The sequence below is a fragment of the Lingula anatina genome, chromosome 3 (assembly GCF_051362555.1).
Source record: "Lingula anatina isolate TDL-2025a chromosome 3, LinAna3.0, whole genome shotgun sequence".
Classification (NCBI taxonomy): Eukaryota; Metazoa; Brachiopoda; class Lingulata; order Lingulida; family Lingulidae; genus Lingula; species Lingula anatina.
In genome coordinates this window covers 18,763,308-18,777,167 of record NC_141769.1, presented here as the reverse complement: position 1 = coordinate 18,777,167, position 13,860 = coordinate 18,763,308, and the positions used below count along the sequence as shown (strand labels likewise).

At 35.3% G+C, this 13,860-nt stretch overlaps 1 protein-coding gene across 4 annotated transcripts in view; it reads right to left on the bottom strand.

Annotated features, from left to right (window-relative positions):
• LOC106153048 (uncharacterized) overlaps positions 1–13,860 on the bottom strand; it is a 59,405-nt gene that overhangs the window by 5,540 nt on the left and 40,005 nt on the right. For all 4 annotated transcript variants that reach the window (XM_087007980.1, XM_087007979.1, XM_087007982.1 and 1 more), the window contains one exon: positions 9,277–9,353. In XM_087007980.1, the coding sequence (XP_086864106.1) occupies positions 9,277–9,353 (77 nt within the window). The remainder of the gene's footprint in view (positions 1–9,276; positions 9,354–13,860) is intronic.

Sequence of the window (13,860 nt, the reverse complement as noted above, 5' to 3'; positions counted from 1 at the left end):
CAGTTGTGAAAATGAAAATTCATATAACTTCAGTCATATGCACATGTGGATTATATATGGCTATTTACCAACTTTGCACGTCCATCTTGCAAATCAAACTGAGTAAGCATACATCTGTAGAGGTTTTTATCTGATCAAAACCCTTATATTATCAATGACTTCTCCATACCACCTAGCTTAAACCATAAGGATTAGACATAAAACTGTTGCTGACTTGCATATTTACCTAATGAAAAGCACTGGTCTACCCATGGTCACGTTCATCTTACTCTGACAACAAAAGCTGATAATGCAAGTTTTATAGGCTCAGCACAGGATGCATTTCAACTACAAGCATCAATAGAAACTGCATCAGGTACGCATAAGCTGTGCAAGTCGTCATGGTAATGTAGTCAAATGATTATCACGTTCCTATAACAATACCAAATTAGAAAACCAATGTGATTTCCTCCAATAACTTGATATATCTCCATGGCAACTTCCCACATACGTATAAGTATATATATATAATATATAAATGTATCCACCCCCGCTTATAGTGAAGGTCAGGCTCACATGCACTACTAATATCTGACTTCTTTCCCATATATCCCTCTTATCATTGTGTTTCTAATTCAACCAATAAGACAGGAACAGATGCAACTGATATATATATATTTGGGAGGTGCTTTTGATGTTAACCCTTAACTGCCAGGCAACTTAAAATTATCATTTTTATTTGCATCCATAATTCTACAAATTTACACCAATTTGAGTATGATCAAATAAAAATAGTAAAACGTATTATGATACTAAAAACTGAAATTCTTATCATTTTTAAACTGTGGGCATCATCTGTTTTTGTTTTTCATCATTATTTAAGCCATTCTAACAATCATTTTATTTTTCACAGCAAGAAAAGGTTTCTATACCTAACACAAGCAACTTCAAACACCCTATGTAGTCTACATTAAAGAGATCAATGAGAAAAATATTGGAATCATCCTTTGGAATCCATAATGCTTAATATTCCTAATGAGTTCCCTGTAATATCAATATAGAATAAATTATTTTTTTGCCATTTCTCAATTTCTCATGTAGGATTGATGATATTTAATTAAAATTCAGATCGATAATTAACAGATTTTTTTCACTTGTAATGAATGCCTTAGTATGCTTTGGGAAAACAGAATGTGAAAAAAACAGAAATATTTAATATGTAAAGAAAGAAGTTTCGTGAGAGAAAAAACCTGCAGACATTCCCTAACGATAAATTACTCAGGTAAGTGAGATGGAAGGACAGGCTTAATACAAAGAAGGTGAATAGACTCCGCAGCAGCTGACCTATTAAATAACTTGTCTTCACAGCTGGCAGCATCACTTCCCTCAGGCAGCAGAAGAAATCCAAATATCAATCGGCCATGATCAAGAGATAACACCTACGCAGGATGGAAAAGGATCCCACCGTAAGAACACCAAGCTCAAGGGGATGGGGGTTCAGAAATTTGAAAGTAGTGCCCCAAAAGCACTGCTCTTTTGGCAGGAAAAGGTCCACTCTGCTAGTCAAAATTTGATCAAAATTCTAGGTCATTTCCCTCAAGTTTGATCAGCTATAAATATAGCTATAAAACCCCCTTGAAATTGCTTTCTACAGGCCTGCTTCATTCCCTTTAACCTCACCTTTTAAATTCTTTTTAGAACTCAGACTGCTAATACTCATTTTAATTGCAAACTGTAACTCACATTCTGCATGAAAATTGTTGAAATGTGTCAAATAATTTAACTGGTTCCTTTGAGCTTAACTGTACACTACCACAAATTACTTTTACTGAATGGATTCTAGAACAGACATAAAAATTGGTTCAGGGCCTCAAAATCTAATTCATTTAATATATATGGCATATTGTTGTATTAGTTTGAATAGAGGGATGCATACAGCCAATTATCTCTTTTTTTTAATTCATCAGCATTTCCTGGACTTGGGGTATCCCTGTGCCATCATCAAACAGTTTTCTGCCTGGTTCAGTAATGTAGAACAAGACTTCTCATTTAAATTGTAACTATTTACGTCACCAACTGACAAACCCAGGAGATAAATTACCCTTTCCTCTTCAAGGCGAATCCCACCGTCACGTCATGCTGTCAAGTTTAACTGACAACTCTAGGGATAAAAAAAGCAACCTAACCAATAGTTTCCTGGAAATGAGCAAAGAAGCTACTTTATTTTAGTTTGACCCTGTCTGTATGATATTAGATGATCAGTGACTTTGAAATTAGATAATATTTGCATCATAAACTGATTAGTGCCACTAGAAAATTAACTCAGAGAACATGACAGGCTAAGCTTAAAATAATTGTTAGAAATATATAAATACTTCCATGATACTCAGTTTAGAATAAAAATATTACAAACCCATATTATTGAGAATGCACTAGGTATTTTCATTTCCGAAATTATTGTAAATGACAGAACTTAACAAAATGAACTATATATATAAATTAGAACAAAGCTCACTGGTTTGGGTCCATGCCATAGTACAAATTGTAAATTTCTGGATGCAAATTGATTAAATTGAACACGTAAAGATTCTCCTTCCTTCAGGTTATAAAACAGAATTTAAATTTCAAAAACAAAGTATGAAAAACATTGAGATGACATTTCTAATGAGAAACCAAGGAGTTTAAAGCAAGAATGGATTTCAATTAAATCTCAGGAAAATCCAGCCGGTCAAGCGTATCTCTAAAACTCTGGCAGTTGACCAGAAATTTGCAGGATGATATATATTTCCAGGAAATCTGAAAAAGGGAAGATGGTCAACTTGACTGCTATCTGACCCCAGGATTATCTTTTCCATGAATCCATTACCAGGAAAGCATGCCTGCCCACTTCTTGTAAACTGAGTCTTTGGATCTGCAATTGTTTCATGATCAACACAGCTCTTCATTTCCTCCTTTTTGTTTCCTTTTTTTTTCATTCATTTAAAGGTACACTCTCATTTAAAATTTCATAGGGTCTGGTCATATCATTTAAAGTCTACATATCCTGCACAGCTACAAATCTTTCCCAATTCAGACCTTAAAAAATATAAAACCCATCAAATAAGGCCTGTCATTTAGAGCTTAATCACTGAATTAGGAATGTATTAAAACATCAGATCAAAGTACATGGACGAGTTGAGCAATCATTGGTGAGTTAAAAGAATTGCCCCCCCCCCCCCCCCCCCCCCCCCTCAAGGAAAATTCATTTTAGCAAGTTAATCCTGCATACTGTATCTTTAAACTGATTTCATTTTTATATTCTTTTTGGAATCATTTAATTCTAATTCATGTTAATACAATTTCTTTCTTAGTAAATATGTGAAATAACAATCCACAAGATGGTAAAAAAAGTCAAGGCCCTTTGATGAAGGATCAATACATCACACCTCATAGGTAAAAAGTTCTCTTTAGAAATGATTAATGCTTTTACATATTATTATAAATGAGACAATAAAATACACATTTATATGTTATTATATAAGAGACAATAAAATGCCTATTTCACCAAACCCACAAGATGTTTTGTTTTTAACCTTCCCATTTAAATTTCCATTCAAATAGCCTGCATTTATACATTTCCTATCCATGTTATTGAAGCCATGATACCCTTATCTTCCCATAGAACAATCCTCCTACACTAAAAATAAATAATTTAAAAAACGAATGGTGCATATAACACTTCAATTATCACAGAGCTCTTTTATGAAAGAAACTTCAAAACCTTGTGTTTCGGTGCCAAGCAGATATTTAAGGGAAAGTTTAGGATGTTTTGTTAAAGAAAACGTGAGACATAAATCCAATGGTTCAGATGTAATGTTAATACCGTAATCTGGTTCTCAGTCCAGTGGTGACCTTTATTATGAGTCTTCCATGAAATAAGCGTTATCACAAATAAAAATCTTCGATTCCCTTCCAGGGCAATAACCTACCCTACCACGCATTTTACAGGTGGCAGAGGGCAATGACTTGAAAAGTTTTGACGTCATTTTATTTGTAATAGGATTCATCACCCGATTCAAAAACATAACAAACTACATCTTGCAACACTAATTTTAATACCTGATTAACTGTTAATTAAATATGGTTGAAATACCAGACATGCTGGCAAAGCTGGTCATTGGCAGCAATCAGAAAACCTCCCACCTTGCTGTGACTTCAGGATTACTCTAAGCTTATTACTAGTACATGAAATATCATTTTACTTATTTCTAACAAAATTCTGACTGGTCCCATTATTATTTTTTTCCTGCTTTATACCATAGCACCCTCCAATGTGGAGAGAAATCAACAGTAATCAAAACGTGATATTAAACAATGATGCAAATTTTAGCTGCACAAAATGCACGCGTCACCGAGTGTCACTTTTTTTTTGTGGAATGACCTTAATTCAGAATCATTTTATAAATTTACTTCCAATACTTTTTTCTCTCTTTTACGCAAATTTGTCTATTTGAGTAGTATTTTCAAAACAATTTCCCTACAATGTTTTGTTAAGAAATATCAATAAAAGTATAATCCTCTACTACATTTACCTTTTGTTAATTACGTCAACTAAGTTTTACGCACACTCTACGTAGTCAAAATTAATCTTTGTAGCTAAAACTGTTGACATCATTCAGATAATTATTGTGTCCTCCTGTAGGAGCAGTGACAGTTATGGAGACACTATAACTTACATTTACGTCATCACCCATAACTAGCTAGGGTTGATAACCTTACTAACCCATTTCATCATCTAATTCAATCCATTCATGTATTAGGTCAGTGACATTTCTACAGGTCTAGAAGGGGAGAGGCGTTTAAGTCAGATTCTGCCTTTTAAAAAGTATTTTTTTGTCTATACATATTGTTAGAAAGCAAGAAAAACTATATATATATTTAATTTGCTCCTTAATGCTCTATTATCCTGCCCAATAACTTTTTTCTGTGATGAAATAAAACCGAATGAAAGAAATAGGTTTAATATCCTGTAATTCTATTTTACCACTAAAATGGCAGTCTACGCAATTATACTGGAATTTGTGCTTGCCATCAAACCATGTGACCTCCATAGATGATTACACTCTGTAATAATCTCTTACTAAGTGAATTTACAAAAAATCAAACTTTTTAGAAAAAAAAAACAGGGACTAATTTTGAATGTCGGAATGGATTCACTAACCATTATTAAGTATGGGAAAATTGTTGTTTACCCCTGGAAAATTCTTTGGCCAAAAGAAATTTTTTTGCCAAAAAGAACAGTTGTTATCCCTTTAAATAAATAAAAGTTCAATGGTCTTTCTAGCCTCCTTTTTTACTTTCTCCTTTCAAGTTAAAACACTGAAATAATACGGTTTTAACCATAAAACAGTGAATAGGAATGCTTTGCACAGCCATATTAAATTAAAAGGTCTACTTTCAATCATTTCCAAGCAGCTTAATTTTTGCCAATTTGAATGGAGAAGACATTAACCTATCACAGTGAGAAGCATCACAAAGCCCTACTTGACATTCTACTCTTCGTCTTTGAGAAGATTGGCACAGCACGGCACATCAAATTATAGTGGCACGGTTTGATGTTTTTAAAGGGCAATGTTCTAGAAAGTTGCTAGTATACCACTGGTGATTCCAGGGTTTTTGTCTAAGAGGGGGAGGGGGTAAAAGGATAACCCTTAGTAAATTGAAAAAAATTGCAGCAAAGAATTTGCAGGAGTTTGCAAGAAAAATTTTATTGCTGCTAATGTGCAGCCATATTGCATCAAATTTGAGGAAGGAATTGCAGTTTGCAGCAAATTTGCAGCAGGTCTGGTAATTTGCAAGATGTAAAATGTGTTAATTTCATGACAGAAGCAAAAAAAAAGCAAAAAAAAAAAAAAAAAAATATATATATATATATATATATATATATATATATATAATGGTAGATAAGAACAATTTCAATATAATAAGTGGGATACAGGGATTAAAAAAATGCTTGGTTTTGTCATACTTTACCAATGATATACAATTTTTGGGATAGATAGGGAGAGGGGGTAATATTGGAGCACATGATTTATAGTGCACCCACCCCTTCCAGATTCTGATTATAAAACCTGTGCTGCCAAATAAGTGTAATCTGTTTTAGTATAACTTACTAATAAATTTTATGGTTTGTGCTTTATCTTTTATAAAATCATTTCAGAACTGAGAAAAACTTTAAATCTAACTTGATTCTTTATTTTATCAAAAATATGAGCAGAAAACAGAATGCCAGCTGAGGACATACGGATCAAAGTTGTTCATCATTCATATCATGGGTTTATTCTTAAGACTTGTATTATGCAAATTAACATACTTCATATCTAATAGTGGATCCTGAATACCAAGAAGGGAAGAGGAAAATTACCCTCACTTATGTAGCCAAGTATAGAATGACACATATAAGACTACACTGTAAATCGATCATCAGCTTCTTTATTCTCACTGTAGAAGAACATTTGAACATACATTATGCATCTGATTAGTGACAAATGGCTACAGAATGACTCAGATTTGGAGTAGTGTGGGGGATTTACATCTCCTGCTCACGTGACCCACATGACAGAATAAGCGGGAACATGTGACTTAATAATGTCACATCTTGTTAACCGGTTACACTTAATTCAAGTTATTTGGAATACTTTTCATCACTCCTGTGCACCTCAGCTTGGTATTTCATTATAATTGATGGGAGCCAAACCAGGGTAACCTCTATGTTCCCAGATCACCCCCCCCCTCTTATTCTCTTCCCTATGCTATTACCCCATGGTAAAATCGCAACATTACCTGCATCAATATGGCATCACATCTTTGAAAAAATGATGAGGGTGGTGAAGGGGTGTGGGGTAGTAATGGTGGAGAGGAATAACGATGTGTGTGTGTGTGTGTGTGTGTGTGTGTGTGTGTGAAGATATTGATAAGGGGAAGTAAGGATGTGGTGAGGTGAGAAGATGACCCTCACCTAACCATACCATCCCTACCGTGACCCTTCCTTGTTTCAGCCTATCTAGGCCAACTCATGGGTTTATCCCTAATGAATGTGTGTCCCATCCATCCCATCTCTGCTCTGACCCCTCTTTGTTTCAGCCTATCTAGGCCAACTCATGGGTTTATCCCTAATGTCTGTGTGTCCCACCCATACCATCCTTACCATCCATACCATCCCTACCACGACCCTTCCTTGTTTCAGCCTATCTAGGCCAACTCATGGGTTTATCCCTAATGTCTGTGCGCCAAGCAAGTTACTTTGGCTGCTTATCAAGTAAATGGAATTATAGGCTTTGATCCAAGGTAACTAACATGCCGATGCTGGCATGAAAATATATATAGTGATCTAACCAATCAAAGCTACCACTTAACCATGGTCAATATGTGTAGGTGAACATTAAAAAAAAGTAACAGTCGCCAATTATCTTGCTGTTTACTTGTACCCAGGCGAACTTTTAGTCTGCAAACAAACAAACAGGTGAACATAAAGTACATAAGCAAGTGAGAAGGTCATTGAACTTTTCCTCATTCTTTGTAAGTTATCCAATATGTAAGGAATAAATAAGGCTGCCTGCAGCCCTGCCCTCTCTCTCTCTCTCTCTCTCTCTCTCCTGATTTCACCTGTTTTTAACAGACACCAAAGGAATGGAAAAGATTTGTTTGCAGAGTACCTGTCATCACGGTGACTCTATAGTTCTATACTATGGAGTTGAGAGAGAGGAAGAGAGTTGTTTTAGTCCCCCCCTTTAGAAAGCTGTCAGTACCACTGTCTACTGCCTCTATTCTCTATGTAACTTCCCCTCAATCATGTAGCAAGTGCACTTGGGAAAACTTTAGTCCTTTATAAAATCCATTGTGATTGATAACACCTTTGTTTTCTTTGTAATAATATGAAATTTCTACATTTCTGAACCTTCATGCAAGAAGTTCTGTAAAAAATTTTCTTATTATTATTATGTAACCAGATTATAGTTTCAAATGGACATAACCTGTCGAGTATAACTAAGCTAATTGCACTTTACTACTAATGTTATTATCATTTAGATAAAAAATGACCACCAAACAAATGACAGATATTAGGTTTTTCAGTTGAATGAATCAGGAAAAATTGACAAGTTATTACTGAAACATGAAGCTACATGTTAAGCATCAATAAATGTCTCTTTTTCTGGACATGCCCACTATGGAGACTGCACTTAAAGACCTGCCAATTTATACCACATTCAGTGGAACACAATACTTAATGTCACTAATCTACTTCATAGACAATTGAGCCAATTGATATGAATTACTAGTGGGCATTAAATACAACCAAACCACATGTCGTGTAAGGGCAACAGTATCCAATCGAATATGAAATTAGGGATAGGTTGAAATGGCCCGACATAACCAGCCATTTGGGAAGGTTCTCTGTTCCAATGCCATAACTACAATTCAAACATCATGGCACACGGGGCCACTCACAGGGCCATCTTCAAACCAAAGTGAAAGAGGTTCAGTGATTACATCAGGGGCATCTCGATAGTCTGAAGGTTCATTGGTCCGAAGGTGCTATGTACAGTGAACATTCTGACCAATGAACCTTAGGACTATTGAACCTTCAAACTATTGCTGTGGTCCCTTTATATATAGTCAGCCATTTAGGAAAAAAAACTCATTTCTATGGGATACTTAGGGGCATAACTTCATGCAACAAAGGGCCACCCCTGAGGTCAACGAGATGGGCGAATGATGGGCTTTTATGACACACATCTTTAGAGCCCATCCAGAACAGCAGACTAACAGATCCATGGATCACAAATGGCGACCCATTAAAAAGCTTGCCGCTAAGTTCCAGATTAGACACTGAACAGATTATTCCCATTGGGGATTACGCAACAAGCCTTCAGGTGGGTCAGCCATATTTGATCTGCGGACCTGTAAGTCCGCTGTTCTGAATGCACTCTTAGGCCCTATTCCCATAGATTTTAGATCGATCTATCCCCGCGGGGAGTCTCACTAGATTACTTTCAGATTATCCGACTTAAATGTCCGTCCCGCCTACTACAAGCTGTAAGGGTGTAATTAACTTTCGTGTCCGCCCGGCTGACAGCTATTTAGCATGAACCCCTAGGGAGTTAGGTCGATCTAAAGTAGGTCGATCTAATCTATGGAAATGGGGTGTAAGTGGAGGCCTTCAGGTAAAGTGCAGAAAACCCACCAGAATGCTAAATATGGCATGCTGATAAGATAAATGAAGACGGAAGAAAAAATAACAACAAAATCTAAACTTACAGGTTTTTGGACTTCTTTTTTGCTTTTTCTTCTACTACAACTTGCGGTATGTCCACTTCCTGTTCCATCTTGTCCATCTGAAGAAAAGTCAAACACATATCAGTGAATGAACAGATTCAAAATATATATCAATCAATGCAAGACAGAGACTACATTTGTTTTCATAACCTTTCAGATGTGTAAAATGAGTCTATTGTCACATATATTATACAACACCAAATAATAGGCTGTGTGTGAGATTAAAGCCTCGTTACAAAACTGTGCTTAAACTACACCAATCAAAATCAGTCTTGATATAAATGAACACTCCCTGTCACTCTTACTATAACTGTTATTAAGAAGGTGAAATTTAATAAATGTAATGCATATATTAACATATGTTATCACGTTTGTTTCATGATTCAAGTCAATCAAATCAGTTTTGATAAAACCATCTTAAATTAAATCCAAAACATTATAAGATATATATATATTTATATATAAAATAATGATTTCCTTGCTGTATAAGGCAACCCACGGCAAAATCACTTCCGCAGATAATGTGAAGGCATACACTGGTGACATAATATGTGGGTGGAGTGCTACAGATTTATCTTATTGCATTTAGGGATTAAAACAAAGACCCCTGAAGTAAATTACCTATCATCTGTAGGGGCTTCAACACCAGGCCTACCCAACTACCAGACTCGGCACTGAATGATCCTGAATTCACCGGTAGATCAGACCACACTACCCGTTTTCAAGGTGTGAGTCAGTACGCATTTCACAGTATCATAACCTGAACAAATTTTGAGTGGTGATGCAATGCTTTTCAACCCCGCTGAGAATCGTCACTATCACATCGCGTACTAGGCAAGAGCGGTGTCGCGTCTGATACTGTGAAATGCGTACTGATACACATTTCAAAAACGGGTAGTGTGGTCCGATTTACCGGTGAATTCAGGATCATTTGGTGCTGAGTCTGGTAGTTGGGTAGGCCTGAACACAACTGAAAGACGCATAATGATATTCTCATTCAGGAAATTCATTCCAAATCACCCCCACTACTCATTCTTGTAATTTCTGGAGCTGACCAGAACCAATTCCCACTCTTTCCTTGGAAAAAAATTCATATTGAAGTTTTGAAAATTGATTAAAGTCACACCCGTATCTAATGGAAATTCTTTAATCATACCCATATCTAATAGAAGTCTTTAAAACAGTTACCATCTGTTTCAGTTGCTTTACCATGAGGGGATTTCATAATATAATATTCAGAATTCAAAGATTTGTATGCTGCTCTATGTAATAAATTGCCAAATTTTCTGGGTGCTTCCTTTTCTAAATTGCTATGTTCATTCAACATAGTTGATGATGATGATGATGATGATGAAAAAAATCTTACTGGTACATTGTCTGGTATTCCACATTAAACCTAGTCTGACTTTGAAACTTAAATAAATAAATAAATAATGAAATATTAAATAAATAATGAAATAATAAAATAAAGTTCTTACCAGTCCTTTAATGATCAGTTTTCAAATATGACCACTGAAACATCTGTCTCTGTTAATCTTTCCAGTTCAAATGAAGGCTCAGAATGAGAAGGGATTATCTAATAAACCATTTTCACTCTTTCACCTCTATGTTGTCCACGAATTAAGTGAGGCACTTTTTTTCTCTGCACTAAGTGATCCCTAACCAAGCACCAGTCATCAATTAAACTAAATGCTAATCCGCTGTCAATACTGATGTGATTACCTGAATATCATCCTTACTTTAGTTTCAAGATAAAAACTCATGGCTCCTATTACATCTATGAATGAAGCATGCAGCCAATCCATATCCAAAAAGAGTGGCTTTTAAATCCTGTCCACAAATTATTGGAAATCCAGGTACTTTTTTCATGCAACAAATAAGATCCAATTAAAAATGGTCTCTTTTTATCATATGAGTTTTCCACCAAAATTCTAATACATACTTGTCATGGCCCAAATGAACTAGAACCACTAACTACTGAATAAGACTATATGTCCAATTTACACCTCATTATTTTAACAGTATAACAGTACTAGTAAATAAAGCAATGTTTTTTAATAGTGATCATATTGTATAGCTCATTTCTACTTTGTGATAATCAACATTAGAGTGTAAAGCAAATCCCAAGGCAACAAACAATTATTCTACATATATCTGAAATAGGTAGAATGCTTCATATTGCCATTGCATATTCACATATTGTGCTAGAAAAGCTGAAATTCAATGATTCACTCTAAATTTTGAATAAAAATCCATATGAACTTACATGGCTTATTTACGACAAATGTACCAAATGCAGCAGCACAATAAATGATATTCATATATTTGGTTCTATATCAGATATTTTCTACAGCCCTTTCTATATATTCGCATTAATTACTGATGTGCCAATATGTTTCATATGGATTTACTTTCCAAGCCTTATTTCACTAACCTGGCTAAAATGACTATTCTGTGTCTAGTGTACATGCTCTACATCACAAACTACAGCCTGGTACTGAAGCATGTAAGCTATCGCAAGACAAATAACCCTGTCATACCATCATGTATGTACAGACCATTTCTACCCTCGATATTCCTTCAATCCTACAGTTCTCCGTCACATTTTGATCCGACATTTCTGCAAACATCCAACTGCCCTGCCTCCATTCGCCACACCAAGGCTCTATTATCTTCCTCCGATCACACATTCATCAGTAACAGCCACGGTACTGCTATTTCTGCTGCTTACAGTCGCTGTTGCCGCTACAAGCCTTTCTAAGATAGCTATAGACTTCATCAACACCAGCAATATGCTCAACCAATAGCCCTGTACAACTGTACAGGCCCCTGAATATGTTTAGAGGAAAGGCTACAGCAAGATGTTAGTATCTGATGGGGCAGGTTATTGATGGAATATCTTCATTCTGATTTTAGAGAGACTGGAATTTATTAACTCAGCTGGTTGGGAGGCATTTTTGGTCCCTTCTTGATCTAGTACACGAGAAGTGGAGATAGGATGTGGATGTTCTGCTGATGAAAAGTGGAAATTGTCATAAAAATCAATCAAAGTTAACCTTTCATCACCCTGAGTTTCAAAGAATATTGGATATTCTCTTTCCTTTAAGCATGAAAAGGTGATGAACAGTGTATAATGGTGAGAAGAGGAGTTTTTTTTCAGCAGTTCTATCAAGACTCAGGGTGCCTCTGATATATTCTGGCCCTAAAAATAACCATGTGGTCTAGAGTCTAACAAATCACTTTTGATTTATAATGAACATCTTCTGTAAAATGCTCTAGCTAGAAAGTTATAAGGGCCAATTATAATTTATCAAAATATTGCAAATTCTGTGATTTATAACTATGGCCATAAGACTATAGTACTCGTATGGTATGTCTTAAACATTTAAATATTGTTAGTTGTAAAAAATAATATCATACAGGCATGCTTATAAAATTGGTTTTCTGTAGTTTGAATGCCCTATTTTGCATATAGGTATTAAAACACATTGTGGTAAGAAATTGTACATTGGAGCAGTCAATTCGTGGTAGTTAGTTCGAGTTTGGAATCCTTAATTTGGGTGTTTGTCCTCAAAAGGTGCGAGTGAGAAAACCCCCAATCCATTCATAAGGCCTGTAACAGATACTGTATTTTTTAGTTATATTTTTTAATTAGAACATTACTATTGAGTGATAATAACAAGATAAGAAAACAGCACAAATGTAATACAAAAAAAAATTTTTGTGATTATAAAATTGTTTCTGAAAGTTTGATTAGCTTTTCCCAAAGATTGAGTAATAACTGTAATTTTCCCTCACAGCTCATTATCAACTTGGCCATGTACATTCACTAAAAAAACTGTCAATTTTCCAGCCTGCTGTGCCAAGTTACATAACTAGAAGCTGTAGACAATTGTAGCCACATAAACATGATTAATGTTTAATGTTCTTTTCTTCCATCCCTTAGCTAAATTTTAAGATTCTTGCAAACTGTTGCAGCGAATTTGCAAAAGAAAATTTCCCATGCATATGAGCTGCTGATTTAAACTAGAAAGGATATGAAGACTTCTTGCAAATTTGCCACAAATTTAAGGTGCTCTTACAAATTTGCCACAAATTTGCAGCATTGTAATTGTTTCTTGCAACAACCTGCAAACAGTTTCTTGCAAGCCATGATTAAGTTTGCAGCAAATTTGCATCTAATTTATACAGCAAACTTTTTTGGTAAGGTATTTGATCAGTGAAGAAAAAGATACCTACTGGAAAGAAAAGCTAAAGCGATCTTCATTTAATGTGTGCTACATTGAAAAGAGGGTTGCTTATGATGCATACTTGTAGTGTCACCTCTTGTTTTGCATGCTATATTACATCACTGAGACAATAAAACAAACACTTTGCATGATTTGTATGACAATAATCCACAATTATGTTAAACTTTCAGACAGATCACCTTTTCAGTTAATTATAAGATTCCTCCCCCCCCCCCCAAACAACAAACAAACAAAACCTCTGTACAATCTAACAGTTGAGACAAGCAATAGTTGTTCAAATAAATGTCTTTAACCCAGAGTAACACACCTTTTGAAC